We start from the raw sequence: 24,138 nt of genomic DNA, 5'->3' as shown, positions 1-24,138 counted from the left end.
TGCTTTCTCAGTGTGTGAACATTCTGTGAATAAAACTAGAAAAAAAAATAAAAAAAAACAGAAAAATTTAAATAGCAAAAAACACGTCACCTTCGATTTGGGTAATTTTTACATATTATGTCTGTCACAATGTTCCTAACCACCTGTGAAAAAATTGGAGTGGGCCATTCATAAATTTCGCGGCAAACGCCGTTTTCATGCATCAACATCACGCAACCGCGCGTGACCTTGAAAGACAGAGTCAAGACATGCTTGCTTGTGCACACTTTCTGAAATGAATGATTGCTGATTAGTGATATCCCAAACTCTGCGAGAATGGAAATGCATAGTCATCGTAGTCAAGCATTCACGTTCCATAGTAAAAGTGTCTCAGGCAAACGGTATTTTGCGGTGAATTTTGAGCCGTGTGGAAATGCATCATGAAGTAAATTCAACGAAAACATTATCACGCAACGATATCTTCACGTCTTTTGATCTTCACTTTACGAAAGAACATACATTTTTTAGTATGTATGGGGAATTTCTAGTTAATCCAATAATAAATATGGCAGTTAGAGGCCTGCTAAGAGTAACATGTCGCCGGCTGAGGCGGGCCCGGCCGATGCGGGAAACGCAGCAATCACAATTTTGTGTTTACACGTTCATATTTCAATTGTTTACCAACCGATTTTCAAAATTCTTTCACCATAAGATTGCCTGTACGTTTCTTAGTCTTCTCACAAAATTTGACGCGAATCGAAGGTAATCAGCGGTAGGGAGCGCGATGTAAAGACGGAACCGTTCCGTTCCGTCCCGGCACAGTCTACAATTCAGGCGGCGCGTAGCGGTCGGCCCCGGCTGCCGAGTCGCCGCGTCGCTGCGGCGACAGGATGTTCACTTTACACCGCTATTACTAGAACAGTTGTGAACCGATTTTATCCCAGTTGGGGAGATGTCCCGCCTCATCTACGTGTTGCACAAGGGCGTTGGACAGACGGTGGTACCTAAGGTCACTCTTATGCTCCTTTTGCCTGGTTCTAATGCCCCTGTAAATGCAAAATTGTCCAACAAAGAATTTATCAGGGACGAGCTGAACTACATTAAAGAAGTATTTATTGGACTCAAGTACCCGCCAGGTCTTTTATGTCAGCTAGAGAAGAGGGCCGTCAAAATACGAGCTAGAGCTTCAAACGCCACAAGGAATAGCAAGAGGAGGTATCTCTCAGTCCCAGCATCAAAAGAAGTAGAAGCTGTGGACAATTTTGCAAGGGAAACTATCAATATTTCATCCCCAGCGGGCCTGACCATTAAAAACCTTGTGCAAACGAAGAAGAAAGGTTCTACTAATGAGGATAGTGTCGTTTACAAAATTCCTTGTGGTGCATGTGATAAATGTTACGTCGGTGAAACATACAGGGGCATTAGAACCAGGCAAAAGGAGCATAAGAGTGACCTTAGGTACTACCGTCTGTCCAACGCCCTTGTGCAACACGTAGATGAACCGATTTTCTTATTGCTTGCACGATGAGATGTCCAATTCAATTCTTGACAGGTAGCCATAATTAATTTCGCATTAATCTTATGAGGTATTGGCGAAAAACAGGAGGGGTGGGCGAAATTCGCTCTTCCCCCTCCACTGCGCGTGCTAACATACGTTTGCATATGTGCAATTTTCTTCAAAACTTATGAATGGCCCACTCTAATTTTTTCACAGGTTGTTAAGAGTATGGTAGGCAATAAAATATATGAAAATGAGCCAAATCGAAGGTGACGTGTTTTTTGCTATTTCAATATTTGTGCTTAAGAACAGAGTTAAGCAAATTTCAAGGTCATATATTTAAGTAGGTGCATTTCTAAACAAATGCTTAAGAAATTACCTAAACAGTAAGGTTTATTTCATTCAAATCAAACAAGTACAACCAAAGTTATGGTCGTTCAAAAATATAAAGATGCAACATTTTGTAAAAATTTGATGTCCTATATTTAGAAGACCTGTGGTCAGAATGTGCAAAAAACATCAATGTAATGTCCGGGGCCACACAGGAACTCGCTCACAAATTTATAATGAAATCGCTGATGGTAAGGTGCAAAACAGCCGATTTTTGTTCGATTTGACGTGGAATGCCCCGGACGCCAGGATGACCAGCTCTCTCGTGAACGTCCCTGATTGCAGCTGATAGTCTCTCCAGCGGGCACGACCACGGCAGCAGCCACAGTTGTGCGATGATCAGCACGGAGCCACTCTCCCGGCACACGTGTCAGCGCATCGGCACGATTCTCGCAGGAACGCACCAGCGTCACAGAGACACTGAGGGACAGCTCCTCAACAAGCTGCCTGACGATGCTGACCCTCCGCCGGATCAGCAGCTCACTCTGCGCCTTCGTACGGAGCCGCGCGCGTCCGGTCAGTGCGTCACTGAGCCATCGGTGAACATTCACAGAGTCCGTGCGTAGCTCGACGTCCTTCATCCCCCATGCCACGGCAAGGTTTAAACCTCGGACTGCGGCATCTAGCTCCGAGAGGTTAATGTGTGAGCTATCGTCTCGTCGCAACCAACTGGCGTCCTCCATCGCGCAGCCCTCTGGTGTCGTGATCACCACTCCTTCCGCCAGAGAGCTCGCGTCTACCCACACGACTGCAGCATGGCCGTTCACACACCACGGCCCACGGACCGGATCGCATTCCGCAATCCACTTCGAAACATCCTGCATCTGATCCCGGAGAGCGTCATCTTCGACCTCGTCATCCCACCCACGCGTCAGGCCGTTCACCCTGCGCTTGAGAAACGCAGCCGCGGGGCGCAGCCAGCCACACACTGGAAAATGGGCCACGATTTTGCCGCACCAGGAAAACACTGCACGCCGGGTCAGTCTGGCAGGGGAGCCTCGACCGGACGGTCTCAGGCCCACTGCAGTCCATCGTGTCCACTGGACACACGCAGGCCCAAGATACGCGCGCCGTCAGCTGCTCGCACGGGCGGCTTACAATCTAGGCCAAACTGACGGAAGTGATCGATAACGTACTCGGCATCGACGACCGATTCGTCCACGAGCAGGTCATCCACAAAGCCCAAGACTCCACGCTCCACCAGTGGGTCCTGCTCCAGAATCGTCTTCACGACGGCACGCATCACTTCCGGCGCTACGCTGAGACCAAATCCCATCCGCGTCAGGCAGAAGCGCTCACCATCCAACATCACCGTCTGGAAGGGCCACAAACGCTCGTCCACGTGCAGCTGCAAGTACAGGGTGTCCCATAAGTTCGTTCTCACCTTTTATTTGCATGTAAAACATAGTACATTGCGTTTTGATATGTTTATAACCCCTCAATGTGCTCCCCATTTCATAAGCAAATACATGAATACATGCTGCGACATGCCAACCGGCATGTTTGGCAGCATAGCAGGCTTGAAGTTGGCCCAGACTGACTTGGCATGCGCCGTGAGCTCCTCAATGCTGGAACACCGCTTCGCTTCGACGAGCCTCGATTTCAATATTCCCAACACATTTTTATGAAATTTGGATCTGATGAGTTGCCTGGGATGTGATCTTGCCACACACGCCTATCACAGTCTCCTGGCACTGCTTTTATGCTTTGCTTGACCTCTGCACTGATGCACTGTCTTGCTTGAAGATGGGCCTACGACCTCCCGGATGCCATTTTCTACTAAAAAAATGTGGTCATACTTGCGGTTCAAGTTAAGCTAGAAAGCTGAAACTCCTCCTAGATCTTCTTGGAGAAGCATTCTGCGTCCCAAGACTGTTTCTGGAGCATCATTCGCAACGTGATCAGTGTCTGGACGCATATTACCCCACATTACCGTGACCCTGGCCTTTTGCATAGGAATAAAGCTGGATGACACAAAGGCCTTTTCCGTCGCCCATATGGGACCGTTTTGGGGTTTGGACGGGTGTTTTATCTCGAGCACGGACTAGGTAGTCCAGATGACCACATTGATGTCATCGACCCTTCAGTTTTTTTAGCCTCAGGCATAACGAAACACATGTTTGGCCATTTTAAGACGTTTTTGACTGTTTTGAGCCCTCCGGTAAGTAGAGCTTAAGTCACCTTGAGTTAGGTACCCCGAAATGATACTCTAAGTCAGCTGGTAATACATCCTGAAAAGCCTGTTTACCAACTTTCTAACGCTAAGACCTTTTTGACGGCCATTTTGGCGCCACACAGTTTTGGCCACATGGCTCACTCGTGAAAGCTGACAAAAAGAGAGCATAAACTTGCAGCGATTGACTCCCGACAAATCATCGGCGTCACTTGTTGACTGTGCGTCCAGTTAGCGACAGACATTGGCTACATACTGGATGGCCTCAACCACCCTCAACCGTCGTGAATGGCCCAGTGCGGTCTAAATACCGAGACGTTCCCGTATCAGAGACCTCTATGTTGCGGCGTAAGCCGTCTCCAAAGGAAGTGAACTCTCTGGCAAAAAATATTTTGTCTAGACGAATTAGTTACCGTGGAGCACATTCACAGTTGCCATGGCAACCCCAAAAGCTCAGTTACAAAATAAATTAAGCGTGGCTTTAAATAAGAGAGCCTCTTAAAGAAAAATTTAGGTGAGAAGGAACTTATGGGACACCCTGTACGCTCTGCAAAGATCAACGACGGCCACATTTTCTCCGCGTCTGCGCCAGCGTCTCAACTGCTCAGCGCAGACGTCGGCCTCAGCTGTGTGAGCCGTGATGTGCGAGTTGAGCTCTCTGTAGTCCATTACGGGGCGAACCTTCTGCTTGTTAGGCTGATTGACTGCCATCAACGGAATAAGTCCACGTGGAGGTCCAAGCCGCGACTCATCGTACCGAACCAGCCAGCCGTTCGCCACCCACTGACGAAGCTCTCCGTCAAAGTCCGCACGAATGCCTTCAGGAATATTGTACATCGCGACCTGATTTTTCAAGTATTCTGGGGCGGAACCAGCGGACCACTTCCAGGACACCTTCCAGGTCCGCTCCCGCCGGTCGAACTGCACTTTATAGTCAGAGGCATCGACAGAAAGATCGGCCTCCAACGCAACAGCGACACCGCAGAACACTACTTCTGTCGGGGACCTGACGCTGACTCCACCCAGAGCTGAGATCCCGTCCATGCCGAGGATCATGTCCACTCCCAGAGGTTCTTTTTCCATCACCAGCACCGAAATCTCCGCCATCTGTCCAGACGATGTCTCCACGGTGACTCGACCCACACCGTTGCAGGAGAGCTTCTCATCGCCCACCGTCGTCACGGTCACAGAGCGTTTAACAAAACGCTCACAGCACGACAGAATTCAGTGTCCCAAAATCGAGTTCTGTCTTGGGTGTCAGAGGGGAAAATCACCCAATAAAAAGAGGGGAGAGAGTGGAAAACCGCTGATTCGATTAGATCAAAAAAGAGTGAGAAACGACAAAAAGCATGCATTTTATTCTAGCGTGTAGGGGAGAGTGGGGCACATTCGTGCAAAAAAATGGATAAATCCATATATCTGTTCGTCGGTTAGTGCAATGGCAAAATTGTTGATTGTAGTATGGAAAGGAACTATTGCAGATATTTTTCCTCTTTAAAAGTTATCCTCTAAAGTTATCGCTTCTATTAGAAAAATGACTTTTAATAACTCTGAACTTTTGCACGAAACTGCCCCACCTATGGGGCACATTCGTGCAAGGGGTGGGGCACTTCCGTGCACCCTGCAAAGTTCGAGGAATTACCGGGCATTGCCAAAAAATTATCAACAGAAATTGGCAGGGGGTCCTTTCACTTGATTCCTTTCGACAAGAATGCATTGCACAACATATGTAGAAAGAATGGGCTGGCCAACAAGAATGTGCCAGCCGCCGGCCATCGACCCGCCTCCGTGACCTTTCAAAGGACACCTGAACTACTTGTCACGACGTCGCAAGCAGCCGAGACTGAGTCAGGCGAGCGTCACTACTACAGATAAAGTCATAAATCGCAAAAACAAAAAAAAATATGGAGGAATGTGCCCCTAAGCAGTGCGTACACGAACCTACCCCACAACGTTATTTGTAAAATATTTCGAAATTTCTTATTGAAAAAATGACAGTTTTTCAACAAACTAGTTTGCAGCAGTTCCGTGAATGAAGTGAGCTTCTTTGCTCTCAATTTTGAAAAGTTAACCCACATTTCCGAGTCAGGATCACGGAAATGGATGATATGAGAAAAGTTTGGAAAGCGCACGGATATTACAAATTTGCGTTTTTATCCAGCATGACAGCAGGTACAGTGTTGTCTTCTACAGTGAGCGAAGGGCGGCAATGATAGACATATTTTCATAATTTACCTTTAGCTCGTGCAGTCACTCGTCTTCCCATAAACTGCAAAAAACGAATGTGCCCCATGCACGAATGTGCCCCACTCTCCCCTAATGTGTTGATGCTAAACCTGGCATCCACACAACTGCTCTTGGTAAAAAATCTAGGTTTTCTTGGTTGGGAGTGGAAAATTATTCTTAGAAATTGGTGGTTAGAGTGAAAAATAAATTTCATTTGCATGTCGTTTCCCACCCAAATCGACAAATTTTGGGACATTGCGACAGATGGATAATATTATCAGTGCACCCTGAATCGACCAGCGCAGTTCGCCAATGACCATCCACCAACAGCCGTGTGATTGGCAGCACGCCGCTCAGTGTCGAGTTGGAGAGGACGCCGGCTGTGACGCGTCCTCCCCTGCCAAGTTTCCCGAACGTCGGGGACAGCCGGCCGCCAGATGCTCGACACTTCCACAGGTCCAGCACCGCCTGCGGCGCCGCACATCTGCTGGCACAGTCGCAGCGGTTGCAGCATGGGCCTCGACAGCCGGTCTTTCAGACGGCATCCCAGTCCCCGACTGAGATGGCATCGTCGATCTCAGACGGCGACGATCTGCCACACCTGCCGCCGCGAGCTGCGCCCGTCCATCACTCAACAGCGCCCTCGTCATGACCAATGCAGCGGTCAAGTCGAGCGAGTCGGCGCGCGAGCTGGCTCGGACGGTGTGGCGCACCGGCTCAGGCAAACCAGCTACAAGCTTGCACACCAACGATCTGTCCGGCATGCCGCCGAACAGCTCGGCCAATCGATGAAGGTCGGCAAGATACACATCAGGGGATTCCCCAGCCTCCAGCCTCCGGGACTCAAAACGCTCAAAGGCAGCGAACTGATCCAGCGCAAAAGCTGCGTAGAGAGCCTGTCTTATCGCGTCCAGGGAGAACCGATGCTGCGACTCCATCCCCTGCCAAACAACAAATGCGTCCCCGGCTAATCTCAGCGGCAGGTGAGACTCCGGTGCAGCCTCCCTCAGCTGACAGAGCATCTCTGCTCGCGTGAACCACTCTACAACATCAGTAGATCCATCAAATTCGGGAATCAGTCTGGCATCGAAACTCATTGCAGCCACAGGAGCCGAAGGCTGCATGGGAAACGGCATGGCAGAGACAGACGTCAGCGGCCCGGTCACCGACGACGTCACACTCAGCATCGTTGATGGAACGGCGGTCGTCACACTCACAGAGACCATAGATGAAGTTCCAGAAGTATCCGGCGCTGAAGTCGACATCTTGAAGGGCCGAAATAGCTTGTAATCGCAAGTAGTGGGACTTACTTGGACTGAAGTCTAATGTAGACGCACCGGCACACGTGTAGTCGTCTCCTGCAGACGGGCCCCGTCCAGTCCGTCTGCGATCGGTCCGTCTCAGAGTCCGAGTCCGTCACGCTCACTCCGCCCGCGTCCCGCACACTCCGCCAGCCCACTGGCGCGGGCCGGGCGCCGCGCGACCGACCCAGTCTCAAGTCTGGTCACGTCCCGCCCCGGGCGACGCACGGGCGAGTCCAGGCAGTCTCGGGGCTGCGCACGGGCGCTCCCAGGCAGCTTGCTGGGGCGGTACGCACCGAACTTAACCTAACACCACAACCAGACAGCACGGAGTCGGCGTCACAGGCGGCTCGATTGGCCCGGTCAGCTCTGCGGCGCCCCTCGCGTCGGCCGCCCGTTCTGCGTCACGTACCTCGTTGCGCATGGCAGCGCACCGCTGTCGGTGCCGCTCGGCGTCACGGATCCTCTCCACTTCCGGCCTGGCCTCCGACATCCGCTGGCGGCGCCGGCGTTGAGCGGCAGTGTTCCTGGCCCGAGCGGCGCTGCCCCGTTCATTTCGCGGCATGCTAATTCAGATGGAAAAAAGTATAGACGAAGGTGAAAAAGTCTTCAGGTTATCAACAAAAGTTCATCAAGTTTTAAATGATTGGATGTTATCCATACTCTTGGAGATATCATGAGCTATCAAGCTCACAAACAGGTCTGGCACCCGAATTACTAAATAATAGGTACCTAAGTGAAAAAATGCAATGAACAGCTATCGAACAAGCAAATGCACAGCAGGGCCTACTCAAACGAGCAATCAAGTGAGCGTAGATAATGCATAAAAATACAAAAAAAAAATGTCCCAACGATTGACTGTCTAACAGTAAACCCCACGGCGAAAACTTTCAATCGAACCTCTGATGAGTTGACTGGCTTTGGAATGATTGACAAACAGTCAACCCCACGGCGAAAACTTTCAATCAAGCCTCTGATGCGTTGACTGGCTGCAAGGCCGTATAACTGAATACTTTTGCTGAAATTTGCTAACACTATTTAAATGTAAAGAGTAAAGTGGCGCCTCTGGTGGCTAGGGCTTGAACCCAGCAGGTTGTATGATTTTTTTTGACAATCGCTGCCAGGGCCTCGTCTAGCATGTTAACTGGGGGGGGGGGCAATTGCCTCCCCAGACGAGCGGTTCCCCCCGTGGCCAACATTTCCCCCCCCCCCCAGTCAAAACGTGAGCTTCCCAACAATATAGGCCAGCATGGTGCCCTCAGAGGTCAGTGTGGGGCCCTAAAAGACCGGCATGGGTCGATGTTGGACCCCAGAGGCCAGCGGAGGGCCCTCAAAGGCCAAGATGGGCCCTCAGACGCCGATGCGGGCCCTGAGCGGCCGGCATCGGGTCTTCAGAAGCCCGTGCGGGGCCCTCAGAGACTAAGGTGGGTCCTTACAGACCAGCACGGGCCCTCAGAGGTCAGTGTGGGCCCTAAAAGACCGGCATGGGCCGGCGTTGGACCCCAGAGGCCAACAGAAGGCCCTCAAAGGCCAAGATGGGCCCTCAGAAGCCGATGCTGACCCTTAGAGGCCGGCATCGGGTGTTATGAATCCAGTGTGTGTGGGGGGGGGGCTTCAGAGGCTAATGTGAGCCCTTACAGGCCAGCATGGGGCCCTCAAAGATCAGAATGGGACCCTAAAAGACTGGCATGGGCCGGTGTTGGACCCCAGAGGCCAGCGGAGGGCCCTCAAAGGCCAAGATGGGCCCTCAGACGCTGATGCGGGCCCTGAGCGGCCGGCATTGGATCTTCAGAATTCAGTGTGGGGGCCCTCAGAGGCTAATGTGGGTGCTTACAGGCCAGCATGGGGCCCTCAGAGGTCAGTGTGGGGCCCTAAAAGGCTGGCATGGGCCGGCGTTGGACACCAGAGACCAGCGGAGGGCCCTCAAAGGCCAAGATGGGCCCTCAGAGGCCGATGCAGGCTCTTAAGAGGCCAGGGTTAAAGTATACATTAAGTCGGAGGGACTGTTAAAAGATAAAGTTTTCACATTCTTACATTATTTGACATCCTGAATCCAAAAATGATACTTACATAGTTACATGTCCTGGAGACATGGGAAAAAAAAAACGAAAAAAACACCAAATCACCAACCCATTACACTACGATACCACCCGGCGGCATAAACGTGCGACGAATGAAAAACGTGGGCGTTGCAGCGCTGCCATATGTGGATTGCTGCCATTTCAGTGGAAATTTTGGGAGCCGGGGTTTTTGGGCAGGGAAAAGAAAATGATATGAATGGTGTGATGAAAGTGACATCAAAAATTACAAAAAAAAACATAACCTAACCTAACCTAACCTTAAACCTAACCTAACCTAACCTAACCTACTGATGTTTGCCTACTGGGGATAAGGAAAAAGTTACTTGCAGGAATAGATTGCAGGCAAGAGTAAATATCAAATCAAATATTTTTAGGTTAAGTGGTTATGTATCTGGCTTCAGGCTGAAATGCATGACCACTTAACCTAAAAATATTTGATTTACTCTTGCCTGTAATCTCTCCTAAGGCATTGCCTTCGGCACTGCGCTGCTTCGCCGCGAGAAATATTATGACGTCATAATCACAGTTGGATAGCAACTGTTAGATATTATCATTGATTTACTCGACCTTGGCCAGCTTTGCGCAAGTAATCGCCGACCAGCACATTGGGTAAAACTTCAGTTTTTTACATTAAAGAAACACAATTTTGATGATGCACATTGCGCTAGTGTGGGGTGCGGCAGAGGTTTGCGGTAACTAAGTATTTCATAGGTGCTTTAATACTTGGTTCCAGAATGAATAACTATCAGATATGAAATCAGGTCAAAATACATCGTATAGTGTGTTTTTCATAATCGGTTTGCCACTCCCACCTAATATATACCTACTAATAATACTAATGTGGGTCCTCAGCGGTCAATGTGGACGCTTGACCGCCAACGAAGGGCCCTCAGAGGTCAGTGTAGAGCCCTCAAAGACTGGTATGGGAGCTGTTAATAGCTGGCGTGGGTTTCTCAAGCCTCGTGACAATCGAATATGGGTCAGGGCCCCATACGGCCATGGGGGCCCATCGGTTGTTTGCGGGGGACTCACCTGTTAGACTCACCTGTTAGGTTTCCACGTCCCGTCCAATGCATGGGGATGGGAAGGAAACCAAGAATGGCAGAGACGCGCCAATACTCCCACGGTAAGATGGAGTAAGGTACACGTGAGAGCTGGAATAGTGCGTCTGCTAACAGATATTCGGGAATGTGACACAGGATTTAATTGAGACATTGCTCGTTGTCTGCCTGGACTCGATGAGCTTCACATGGTGGACTACTTGCTTGAAGCTTCCACCGTGACGCCCTCATGCGTCATATTCAAACAGTCGGCTGCCTAGAGCTTCTGCCAGGCTTGTCTTGAATTCGGATATGGATTCCGAGTTAACGACCTGATTGGGTAGAGAGTTCCATTCGCTGACAACTCTCTCCGAGAAGAAACGCGCCCTGGTATCGAGCTGACAGCGACGAGTCTTGATCTTGTACATGTTGCCTCGGGTGCGATGGTCGGTTGCAATGTCCCAGAGATCTGCCGGTTTTATCGGACAACGTCCTCTGAATATTTTCCAGCATTTTATCAGATCTGCCCGCAGTAGGCGTCCCTTGACAGAGTACAGGTTGAGTAATCTGAGCCGCTCTTCGTAGGTCTTGTCCTTCAGGTCCCTGACGTGACGAGTCCAGAGTCTTTGCACTGCCTCGAGTCTCTTAGAGTCTTCAACAAAACCAGTGTTCCACACCACCGACGCGTACTCAAGGACAGGGCGAATATGTGTACTGAGGACATGAACCATGAAGTCCGGCTCTCTACAGAGGGTAGCTCTCAGAAAGTTGTGGGCAACGCCACCCGCCTTCCTTGCTGCACCTATTGCTTGCCCATGGAACTTCAGGTCGTCATCGACAGTGACTCCCAGATCCACATGGGAGTGTGTCCAGGGAAGCAGTTCGTCCTGCAAGACGTAGGTGGGTCTCAGCGGCGCATGGAATCGTCTCTGGAACCTCATGACGGCGCATTTCTTCAGGTTCATGCTCAGGCCCCATGATGATGCGGTTGTGTGCAGTACGTCGACATCAGACTGAAAATTCGACATGTCGATCTCAGGTTTGGTGATGCACATGTATACCTTCAAGTCGTCCGCAAAAATCTTGTACTGGCACCTGAGCTGGGTCGCTAGATGGTTTATATAGATAAGGAATAGCGCTGGTCCCAGGATGGAGCCTTGCGGCACGCCACTGCGCACACTTCTTGGGGTGCTCAGGGTGCTCTTCACCACCACCCGCATGGTACGGTCCGTGAGGAATTCTTGCAGCCATGTCAGAATGGTTCCTCGAAGACCGATGCACCTGAGCTTCTCGATGAGGACGACATGGCTCACTGTGTCAAAGGCCTTGGAGAAATCATAGAGAATCAGGTCTACGATGTGCCCGTCATCCCACTGCTTTGATATATAGTCATAAGTGAGAAGAAGCTGGTCTTCGGTTGATCGTCCCGACCTGAATCCGAACTGTTCGTCTGCAAGAATTGAGTTTTCTGTCAGGAAATCGCGCAGTTCACGATAGATCAGACGTTCCAGGCACTTGGATGGTACTTGTCACGGAACTCAGCATCAAAAATCTCAGCTCATTCTTGTAGGCCGTTTATAACTCAACTTGAACCACGGCACAGAAAACACAACACGGCAAACCGCCGCCATCAAAACCAGTAACCACGGCACACCTCCGCCATCAACACACACCAAAAAACCTCCAACTCAAGGCTATCGAAAACCCGACTCCCGAACCTTCGGGCCGCCACTCGCCCCCGGCCGTCGGTCAGCTGACCGCCGGAGGCGACCAATCCGAACCCGCAGACGCCGTCTCTCGGCAGCACCGACTGAATCAGACGGTCAGCGCCGATCGAGGCGACCTCTATTCGTCCGCATCACCAATAATTCCCGAAAGAGGCGCCTAAATCAGTAACATACTCCCCACCTTGACCCTCAGGTCAACACAAAACAGCTTCGTAACACTAGCAAACAGGTTTGATCAGCCATCACTAGGACAATCAGCGATAAATCTAACATGAGTGAGGCACAGCGACATTGGAACACATTCCCAGTCAGCGCCACCACACAACACTGAGCACTAAAAGCAATACGATTACAAACGCAAACAAATCAGCTCGATCAATCGTTGTGAAACAAATTGCGCAGCACGACGTGCGTCAGCACAACGTCCCCTTTCGACTCAGTGACGTACCAGACCATTAAGGGCACGCTGGATCCGGCTCTCAGGAACACAAGGATCCGAATCACTCCGGAGCTCGCGTAGGATCCTGGGAGGATAGAGAGGGAACGACCTCCAGGTCGTACAGCCGCTGCACAGCGCGCGTCCTCAGTCCTTTCTCTGTACTTACCTCCACTGACCTAGTCTTCCCATCTCGCCCAGGGAGCAGTCTCGTGACCCTGCCCATGACCCACTTCTGCCGGGGAACATGGTCCTCCTCCAGCAGCACTACTGACCCCTCTGTCAACTTACCGTGAGAACGGAACTGGCGCACAGTGGGTGGAAGACTGCGCAAATATTCCTTCCGCCAAACCTGCCAAAATCGGTTCAGACGTCGTTCTCTGATCCGCGCCCTCTCCTGGAGCGCACTGCCGTCAACCGACCGGGCACTCTCAACCCGGCTCTGGAAGCCCGCGCCTCGGCCGATCAGGAAATGACTCGGGGTGAGCGCGTCTGGGTCCTCAGGGTCGTCTGTGACGGCCGTGAGCGGCCGTGAGTTGACACATGCCTCTATCTCAGACAGCATGGTCTCCAACTCAGTCCGAGTCACACAGCGGGTCCCCAGGGACTTCCTGAGGCCCACCTTGACAGAGCGAATGAGCCGCTCGTAGAAACCACCGTGCCACGGCGCCACCGGCGTCGTGAAACTCCACTCCGGAGCTTTGTCTCCGAAATACCTCCGCAGGGACACGTCTGCGGCCTTGAAATATCTCGCATTATCAGAAATAACACGAGACGGAAAGCCACGTCTGGCAGCGAACCGTCGGAATGCTAACAAAATGTCTGCCTGCGACAGAGACTCCGTCAGCTCGAGATGCACCGCACGCACCTGCGCACACGTGAACAGAGCCACATAGAACTTCTTGTTCGGAAAATCAACACAGAACAGAGGTCCGGCCATATCCACACCGACGGTCGAAAAACAAGGAGACTCGCTGACACGAGCAGCGGGGAGCGGCGCCGCCGGCTCGTTACACGCACGTGCGTCATGTCTCCGACAGGCGACACACTGGCGCTTCACCCGCTTCGCCAAACACCTCAGCCCCACGATCCAGAACCGTTCGCGCAGAGCAGTGATCATCGTCGAAACACCGGCATGTCTCATCAGCAGGTGCTGCTCTCTGACTAACAGTTCTGAAAGACGACACTTCGGCAAGATCACAGGGTGCTTCTCAGCATACGACAGATCTGAGAGCTGTAACCTGCCAGTCATACGGACCAAACCGTCACTGTCGATGAAGGGAGTCAGCTTAGTGAGGCTCGAGCCCCGCGGAAGGGCCTTCCCGGCACGCAGCAGCCTGATCTCGTCAGAAAAGACGTCACCCTGTACGTCTCTGATCAGAGCCAGTCGCGCCTCGTCCAACTCACCAGCTGTGAGCTCACCATCTCTCCTCTCAGAGGGGTTCCGAGCGTTGTGCACAAACCGGCGCACCCAACCAGCGTTGCGCACAGCCTTACACATAGACCCCCACCTCTCCACTGGGAACACAGGCTCATGCTTCGTCACACTCGGTGACGTCAGAGCTGCCGTCGGTGACGTCAGAGCTGCCGACTCCTCCTCAGTCTCATCTGCGCTCTGCTGAGCCACAGAGCCGTCTGAGTCACCCGACCTGAGCCAAACAGGGCCCCTCAGCCAAACATCCGACTCCAGGAGGGACTCGGCGGATACACCGCGCGTGAGCAAGTCTGCAGGGTTGAGCTCACCGCTGCAGTGTCCCCAGTCAGACGGGCTCGTGAGGGACTGAATCTCTCTCACCCTGTTCGACACGAACTGTTTCCATCTCGCTGGGTCCGCCTGTACCCAACCGAGGACAATTCTGCTGTCAGTCCAGCAGAGCGAGGGCGTGGTCTCCGGCAGCTGCAGTGCCCGTCGGACGAACACCACCAGCCTGGCCGCCAGCAGGCTGCCCAACAGCTCCAAACGAGGCAGAGTGTGAGCGGCGATCGGCGCCACACGTGCCTTCGCCATGACCAGACACACGTCACGAGAGCCATCCTCACGAGGGGCACATACATAGACCACCGCCCCGTATCCCTTTGGCGAGGCGTCACCAAAGGCGTGAAGGCTCACACCCTCCCCACCGTTCCAACCTGAGCTGAAGTAGCTCCGAGGAATCTCCATCTGCTTCAGGACCTCCAGTCCTCTCACCCAGTCAGAAAACACGTCACAAAGCTCAGGAGGCAGGATCTCGTCCCAGCCCAGACCGATCCGCCACAGCTCCTGAAACAGACATTTTGCCACCATTGTGTGAGGAGCGAGCCACTGCATCGGATCAAACAACCTCGCGATCAGACTCAACAAGACTCGCTTGGTGGGCACCACATTGTCAGGCAGGCTGACACCCTCAAACACGAACACGTCCCGATCAGGCAGCCATCTCAGTCCGAGAACCTTCACGCTCTCGTCCTCAGGACTGCCGGCCAGCGCGTGAGTTCGATCGAGTACGAGCTCACTGTTGGAAGTGCACTTCGTGAGCTCCATCCCAGTGTCACTGAGGATAGACTGGGCTTCGGTGAGCAGCTCACGAGCACCCTGCTCGGTATCACACCCAGACACAAAGTCATCCATGTACAGAGAAGTCTGAAGCTCTCGGACAGCGCGAGAGGGTGGATACTTATCCAGGTGGTACTGGATGGTCGCGATCAGCAAGAACGGCGAGCACGCCGCTCCGAAAATGACTCGCTGAAACCGCATGGTCCGAATACGACCGTCCAGCTCCCACAGAAAGCGGAGAACGTCCTGATCTGATCTCCTCACCCGGATCTGCAGGAAAGCTTTCCGGATATCGCCGGTGACCGCGAATCTCCACCGGCGGAACCTCAACAGCACCTCACACAAGTTGGGGATCAGATTCGGACCAACCTCGAGACAATCATTGAGCGAAAGACCGTGCCTGTCAGTCGCCGACGCGTCAAACACCGGACGCACGCGCGTGGAGGTGCTACTTTCCTTCACTACCGGCCTGTGCGGTAGGTAGAAAGTGGGATTCTCTGACACGAGCTCCTCTCGTGGCACCTCTGCGATCACCCCATTCGCCTCCATCTCCTTCAGAGCCTGATCATACTCCTCACCCAGCTTGGAGTCCTTTCCAAGCTTCCTCGAGAGACCAGCCAGTCGTACCTCAGCAGCCTGCCTATTGTCGACTAGCTCACCTGGGTCTCTCTTCCACGGCAGAGCCACCTCATAACGCCCATCGTCCATTCGAATGGACTCGCGAAACTTAGCCTGAACCTCAGCCAAAGAATCAGCATCACTCGAATCATGGATCCCTATCCCTTCTAGATCCCAGAACTGGCGGAGACGGCTCTCATGCAGGTCTCCCAGACAGAGCAGTTGACACCCCAGCTGTGGGCCCCTCTGTCCCTCAGTCACCCACCAGGCCGGACACCATCCAGCCGAGCACTGTCTCCTGAGCTACAGGGCCCCCCTGGGTGCAGTGCACCGCTGGCCTTACCATACTCCAGAAGTAGTCCATACCGACGAGGATGTGCACGTGCAGCGGCTCATCGGGAGGAGGGCGGCCAGCCATCGGGAGGTGAGACAGCTCCGCCATCACAGAGGCAGGCAGGCTGGGCCGGGACAGGGGCGCACAGATCACAGGAACCTCGATGGCCTGCATCGTCACTGAGGAAGGTACATCAGCATTAGCACTCGACAGCGACAGCTCGAACACATCACGATCAACAACACCAGAGCTCCTCCCTCCAAACGCAGCATAGGCCACACTTTCTGATCTGACCCACTTTGGGCTCACCTGCTTCACTACATCAGCTGAAACATAGCTCCTATCCGAGGCAGAGTCAAACAATACATTTACTGAGAGCTCCTGACCACGCTTGTCTTTCACTAGGGCTCTCACAAGTGGCAGTGCAGTGACTGCACCGTCACTACCACAAGGTAACACTGCATCTGTCGGTACACTAGCACTAACTGCAGTCATAGCTGGGCTGGCCTGCTGCTCAGCCCGCTGAGGTGGGACACTGTTCGATACACGTACCAGTCTGGAGCAGCACACCGCATGGTGCCTGCCACCACACTCTGAGCAGTTCATCCTACATCTGTTGGCCCTGTGTCCGCGCTGAAGGCAGCGGAAGCACAGGCCTGCTTGACGCACTCTGTCAAGCCGCTGAGGCACATTTAGAGGCACAAGAGACGGGCACTGGTCTGACCTGTGGGCCTGGGCACAAAAGCCACAGACCGCCGTTGAAGTCGAGAGTGCTGCTGCTGCTGCAGGGGCGCGCTGCACCCTGCTCCTCTGCTGGCGGGTCCCAGCGGGGCTGCGCCGGGACTCCGGAGCTGATGCAGCAGAGTACGCACCGGAGCGCTCACGACGGCCGATCTCAGAGTCCAAAAACTCCAGCAACCAGTTCAGGTCCGCCTCATGACCCACACCATCCCTCGCCCACTCCATCCTGATGGCAGTCGGCAGTCGTTGTAAGAGCACAGGCACCATCATCACGCCATACGCTTCACCCTGCACTCCCAACGCTTCCAAAGCTCTCACATGCGACAAAAGGTTGTCCTGTAGGACACGAAGGGCATGGACATCAGGAACGGAAGGAGCAGGAATAGAAAGGAGTTGCTGGATATGGTTGAAGATGATACGTTCCGTCCTACCGAAACGATCAGTAAGGATCTTACATGCGGATGCATAGTTAGGGGCACTCAGTGGCAACCCAGCAATACATGTGCTAGCCTCCCCCACTAGCAGTGATCTCAGATACGAGAACTTCGTTATATCAGGCAAGTCACTGTCATGTACGGACGCTCTGAACATCTCCCAAAAGGCTTGCCACTCAAGCACATCACCCCCAAACTTGGGCAAGTCCAGTTTAGGCAGCTTTACAGTGTGGCTACTCACGGAGATGCCGCCCGATGCAGAGTCAGTCCCTGAACCACTCACAGCTTTCACCACATTGGAGAGCACGCTGAGTACAGAATCACGAAAAACTCCAGCCTTCTCGATGTCATCCAGCATCTCACTCTCCGACTCGATCATCAGCTCCAAGTCACTCTGTAGTCCATCCAGGTTGTTCAGCCGTGTCTCCAGCTCCTTCTGGATCACCTTCAAAGCCTCCTGATCGGGCTGATCCGAATCCAGGAGTTCTTGAGCCTTGTTCATGGTTCTTGAAAGCCACCCCTTGGCAGCCACTCGTTTCTTATACATCATGGACAAGTCTGGGACCAACGCCATGGCTTAGGCGTGAAAACAACAAGAATTAAAGCAAATGGTCCACAGTAACAGCAAAAGAAAAATCAACAGATCTTGAAACTCTTCTTGGCACAGAGCCAAACAACTGAGAGCTCAAAACTCATCAGAGTAAGGTCCAGTACTCACTTGACCAAAGTCAATCACCATCAGCCTGGTGCAAAACAAAGCAAGCTCACAGCACCCCATCTCAACTGGCTGTCACCGGCTTGCACTTACTGCACTGCACATCCAAAGGCTCCGTCCCGGGTTTCGGCACCAAAATGTCACGGAACTCAGCATCAAAAATCTCAGCTCATTCTTGTAGGCCGTTTATAACTCAACTTGAACCACGGCACAGAAAACACAACACGACAAACCGCCGCCATCAAAACCAGTAACCACGGCACACCTCCGCCATCAACACACACCAAAAAACCTCCAACTCAAGGCTATCGAAAACCCGACTCCCGAACCTTCGGGCCGCCACTCGCCCCCGGCCGTCGGTCAGCTGACCGCCGGAGGCGACCAATCCGAACCCGCAGACGCCGTCTCTCGGCAGCACCGACTGAATCAGACGGTCAGCGCCGATCGAGGCGACCTCTATTCGTCCGCATCACCAATAATTCCCGAAAGTTCATGGTTCTTGAAAGCCACCCCTTGGCAGCCACTCGTTTCTTATACATCATGGACAAGTCTGGGACCAACGCCATGGCTTAGGCGTGAAAACAACAAGAATTAAAGCAAATGGTCCACAGTAACAGCAAAAGAAAAATCAACAGATCTTGAAACTCTTCTTGGCACAGAGCCAAACAACTGAGAGCTCAAAACTCATCAGAGTAAGGTCCAGTACTCACTTGACCAAAGTCAATCACCATCAGCCTGGTGCAAAACAAAGCAAGCTCACAGCACCCCATCTCAACTGGCTGTCACCGGCTTGCACTTACTGCACTGCACATCCAAAGGCTCCGTCCCGGGTTTCGGCACCAAAATGTCACGGAACTCAGCATCAAAAATCTCAGCTCATTCTTGTAGGCCGTTTATAACTCAACTTGAACCACGGCACAGAAAACACAACACGGCAAACCGCCGCCATCAAAACCAGTAACCACGGCACACCTCCGCCATCAACACACACCAAAAAACCTCCAACTCAAGGCTATCGAAAACCCGACTCCCGAACCTTCGGGCCGCCACTCGCCCCCGGCCGTCGGTCAGCTGACCGCCGGAGGCGACCAATCCGAACCCGCAGACGCCGTCTCTCGGCAGCACCGACTGAATCAGACGGTCAGCGCCGATCGAGGCGACCTCTATTCGTCCGCATCACCAATAATTCCCGAAAGAGGCGCCTAAATCAGTAACAGTACTGATAGGAGGCTCACTGGGCGATAGTTAAGGGGGTCGAGACGACACCCCTTCTTGTAGATGGGCACAACGTGTGACAGTTTCCAGAGAGCAGGCAAGACTCCCTCTGACAGTGACAGCTTGAAGATCCGGTGCAGTGGTTGTGCTAGCTTCGAAGCGCAAGCCTTTAGCAGGTGAGGGTGAAGACCATCCGGCCCCATGGCGGAGTTGACGCACAGTTGGGAGAGTATTGTCCTGACGTCTTCTACTGTGAACTCAACATGTTCAAGTATCTCGTCACATGACTGGTGAGAAGCTGGGTTGGGTAGGTCCTGATTGGAGAACGTTTCAGCAAACGCCTCAACAAAAACATCTGCCATCGACTTCGGGTCGTCGATGATCGATCCCGAAGGCGCCTTCAGCGGTCCGACTGATGACCTGCATTGTTTCTTGTGGCGCAGATAGGCATGGAGCAGTTTCGGGCTTTCTTTCAACTTAGACAAGAGAGTCTTCTCGTAGTCGATCTGCGAGCGAACGGCAAAGTTGCGGAGTTGTTAATTTACGCCTAAGAAATCATTCAGTCGTGATCGGGTTGTTGGCGCTTGCTTGCCGTAGGATGCTCGGGCTTGTTTGTATGCTGACCAGGTGGATGCTCGTCGACGTTTGAGCGAAGAAGGTGGGTTGGTTTTCCATGGGACCCGGTGAGCCTTTCCTTGCTTGGCAGTTGGTATCAGTTGAGATATCAGTCTCAGTGGGCACAAGATGTCCATCAATCTCTTGAGTGCTTCTTGCGCAGTGAGGAATTGGAATTCGAAATCCCAGTCTATGTCTGCCAAGATGGCATTCATGTCTCCATATCTCCCTCTTTACCATAAGAGGTGCTGGAGCGAGGTGTGTTGCAATGCGATTTCAACATCAAAGAAGTACTGACAGTGGATGCTGCAGTGGTCACAGCCAGGAGGAGGAGCTTGGACCGACACCAGCCCCATTCGATCGTTCTCGTTTGTTAAGATCAAGTCAAGAATGTTCCCCGAGCGTGGGAATGTGGGCTCCGTGACCCACTGCGTCAAGCCGAGCAGATCGAACAAGTTGCTGAATCGGGTGTCAGATGCTGAGGCGTGTCTCGTCGGGTCGTCAGGTGAGCTCCAATCTATAGTGGGGAGATTGAAATCGCCTAGGAGCACGGCTTCCTTGTCGATGCAGCTACTTGTGAGAAATGATTGCAGTCATTGTCAGCAGCTGAGTATGAAGGGGGCCTGTACACCACGTAAATGTATGTGTCGAACCTGGTCATGCGGAATGACAAGACATTGCGGAATGAAGCGTTGACATTGTCGATTTGAAGATGTTCAGCCACATAAGCCGCCACTCCGTGAGCTTTGGTCGTTCCGCTGTCATTTCGCATGAGCTTGTACCCCGGAATTTGAATTGCTGCGTCGGAAACCTCCGCTGTAAGATGCGTCTCAGAAACCAGGAAGATGTCCGTTGAAGAATCAAGCTGAAGTGTGTCTTGGAGAGAAGCTATCTTGCTGCAGAGCCCGTTCACGTTACAATGTACAATGCTAATGGGGTACGTGTGCGACGTTTTTTCATTCTGCCTCAGTTTCCCAGCTGAGCGCGATCAGAGGGAGCGTCGGGTGGGCTTTCGCCCTGTGCGGGTCCGTTCAGTGGAGGATCAGAACCTGTGACATTGTCCCTGGCCGAGATGTTAGAGCCGGCGGACGTGGAGACGGCATCAGAGTCGGCATCGGTCGTAGGGTGGTCATCTCGCGGCTGTGAAGGAGCTTCTGCCGAAGGTTCCGTTGGTCGTTCTGTGGTGGGCGGGGTGGGTTCCAAATGGGCTGGACCTCCCACGGATCTGTCACCTCCAGACGAGCCATCCGCTGGTGCAGGGCTGGGCGGAGGAGAAGACATGCGCCGAGGCTGTCCAGGGACTGGAATCGTGATGGTGGTCTTGGGTCTCGTCTGGTACTCCCGGTATCTGGCCTGGATCTCCATTCGCTGGAGGTAGGTGAGATCCTTCTTTATGTAAACGTGAGAGAAGGGAGAGTCTTTGAGCGTCTTCGCCTGCTCCAGGATGATCTTCCTCTGACGATTGTTGTGAACGTTCCCGCGGTACAGGTCGGCGTTGTTCTTGATACATGTTTCAGAGAGGACGACTTTCTCCCCAATGAGAGATTCAGTGACCTCCGCAAATTTTGCAGTAGCTTCTGCAGTTGATGCTGCCCTTAGTCCCCTGATCACAAGAGACGACCTCCTCTTCTTCCGTTCATCCAGCTCTAACAGCTCCTCTCGAACCATCATCCTGTACTCCTGGGTGTGGTGGTGCTGTTGGTTCGACTGGGGTTGGTGGCTTGTTGACATTTCCTGGGTCAGTGTGTGGGCTGCAGGACCCTGCCTTGGAACCCTAGAAATTCTAGAAATTCCTGTCAGCGCTTCTGCATATGTGTGCCCAGTACCTTCCCTTTCTGTGTGGGGAGACTCTCTGATTTGAGAATGGGTGTTGCTGTTGAGTGCCTGTATCTGGTTAGACATATCAGTGATGTGGGTCTTGAGAGTTTTTTCCAGACTGTCAACTTTCCTGAACAGCTGTGACAAGGCGCCGATATCGGACAAACCTTCAGTGGTCACGCTTTCACATCCAGAGTCCAGCTGCAGAGATGGCGTCAGCAGGGTGCTTGTGACGCCCTCGTCCTGCGAGGCCTGTGTGGCTGCGTCCTTCATGGGTGCTCTTGGCTGGAATTTGTCCAGGTTTGGCATTCTTTTGCACATGCTGCAAATGAATGAAACAACATCATGCTTCTTCAGAGCATTGTACGCACTTTTTGAGATGTCTTGGCACAGAGCATGGAACCAGCTTTGGCATATGTCACATTTTGCCCCTTGTTGGTTGTCCTTAACTTCAAGATTGCATGTTGGATTTCCTGGTCCCCCTCCACATATGACACTTGCATCAGCTGGGTGCCGAGCTATGGTGGGGGACACAAGTGTGCCAACGTGAAGTGGAAGGGTCATAATAGCAGCTGCTACTGTGCCAAGAGATTCTTCCCCTGATGGGTTTATCTTTGTTTGTTGTGATTGTGGGGTTGAGTCAATGGGCTGTGAGGTCTGGATGTTGTGCTGTGGTGCATCCATGTCAGGCTTAACTGGTGTTTGGGTATCTGAAGTGCAGGAGGTAGATCGTGTGCTGACCCTCTGCTGATCTGACTTGCGGTTTGGCAGTGGGGATCTTGAGACAGGCATTCTTGAAGTATACAAGCACAGCAGTCGGCAATATGTGTGATCTGTGGTCTAGCAAACAACTAAGCGTATATACAGCTGAAGCACTGGCAGTCCACAGGCAGATACGAGCAGGTGTCGCAGGAAGTTCAGATCCACTCCTGGCTAGGACAGACCACCAAATAATATGATGCCCATTGCCCCCCTGATTTGCCTTTGGGGGGGGCCAGGGCCCTGATGGCCCCCCCCCCCTCCCTGCGACCGCCACTGATCCCGCCATTCATTTTGAGCCCAAAATGCTCGCATATGCCCATACTGTATAACTCCCATTGGCCCGACGCCAAAGTGGGGTGATTTAGAAGACCTTTGCCTATCAAACCACGCATTTTATATAGTCAGAATCTACTTCTCCATGCTAAATATCGTGGAAACCATCATGAAAACACTGAAATGGACAATACTTTTTGATGTATCACACTTATACCAACCGTATTTCAATTTCGCACAACAAAATTACACTACCGACGCCTACCTATATACACACGGCCTTGACCGACGCCAATTCGATGTTTACACCGGCTTGGTTTACGCGCCATGCGTGCGAAGTACGGCAGAATTGTAACGTAAAAAATGATCTAGAATACTATAAAATATAAAGAATAAAAATATATTGGAAACAAAATATCGCCTTATGTAACAAAAACAACCTAACCTCATCTGAACTAACCTGACCTACTGATTTTGCTTACCCGGGGATAAGAAAACAGTTGCTCGCATGAATGGATTGCAAGCAATGGTAAGTCAAATATTTTTAGGTGAAGAGGTTGCGCATCGGGCTTAAGGCCTTCGGCCTGAAGCCAGATACACAACCACTTAACCTAAAAATATTTGACTTACCATTGCCTGTAATCTCTCTTTTAAGGCATTGCCTTCGGCACTGCACTGCTTCGCCCCGAGTACGTGGCAGCACGTTGCCCTACAGTTTATGTAATAATTTAGTGCACTCATCTCTAATCAAATTATACATAATTAGCGCACGTAAGGCTATCTATGGCGCCTGAAGCAATGCCAGGGTATATTGAGAAGCAATGCTGCTGTGTCTGTCTATAGATGGCCTTGGTGTGTGTAGCTCCGTGATATAATTGAAACCAAGGCCATATATTGAAACGATTGAAACTTGAACTGATTAAACTGATACGAGGGAGCTTATAGAATTTCGTTTTTGGGGTAAGTACATCGAATTTCAGCGATTTGAAGTCCTTTTTCTGGGAAATTTGACACGGAGAATCCGATTCCAGGCATCAAAAATCATTCGCAGGCTGTTCGTACCTATCGGGCGTATTACCCTAACAACACATTCAAAATAAGGTCCACCAAAATCAGGCGGACGACGTGAAAACAGGGCGCCTGGGGCGATTTGATCAAGTTTCGTGAAATTCACACGTGACGTTTAGCACGTAGAAGGCCGACAAAGGGGGAGAAGTTCCAAATGTCAC

At 52.0% G+C, this 24,138-nt stretch overlaps 2 protein-coding genes across 4 annotated transcripts in view; one reads left to right on the top strand and one right to left on the bottom strand.

Annotated features, from left to right (window-relative positions):
- LOC122384448 (zinc finger protein 771-like) overlaps window positions 1-23,580 on the bottom strand; it is a 47,648-nt gene extending 24,068 nt beyond the window's left edge. The window contains exons 1-2 of one of the 3 annotated variants that reach the window (XM_043371836.1): window positions 23,392-23,580; window positions 7,980-8,133 (exon numbers count right to left, since the gene is read on the bottom strand). In XM_043371836.1, the coding sequence (XP_043227771.1) occupies window positions 7,980-8,132 (153 nt within the window). In that variant the 5' untranslated portion in view covers window position 8,133; window positions 23,392-23,580. Of the gene's footprint in view, window positions 1-7,979; window positions 8,134-23,130; window positions 23,234-23,391 lie in introns of those variants that run through there. The other 2 variants (XM_043371838.1, XM_043371839.1) reach the window with 2 other exon arrangements.
- Window positions 23,581-23,713: 133 nt separating this feature from the next.
- Window positions 23,714-24,138, top strand: part of LOC122384450 (glutathione S-transferase theta-1-like) — a 61,544-nt gene continuing 61,119 nt past the window's right edge. The window contains exon 1 of the mRNA XM_043371842.1: window positions 23,714-23,869. The gene's annotated coding sequence lies outside the window, so the exon portion shown is untranslated. The remainder of the gene's footprint in view (window positions 23,870-24,138) is intronic.

The sequence above is a fragment of the Amphibalanus amphitrite genome, unplaced genomic scaffold (genome assembly GCF_019059575.1).
Source record: "Amphibalanus amphitrite isolate SeventyFive unplaced genomic scaffold, NRLGWU_Aamphi_draft 000190F_arrow, whole genome shotgun sequence".
Classification (NCBI taxonomy): domain Eukaryota; kingdom Metazoa; phylum Arthropoda; class Thecostraca; order Balanomorpha; family Balanidae; genus Amphibalanus; species Amphibalanus amphitrite.
This window is presented reverse-complemented; position numbering and strand designations above follow the sequence as displayed.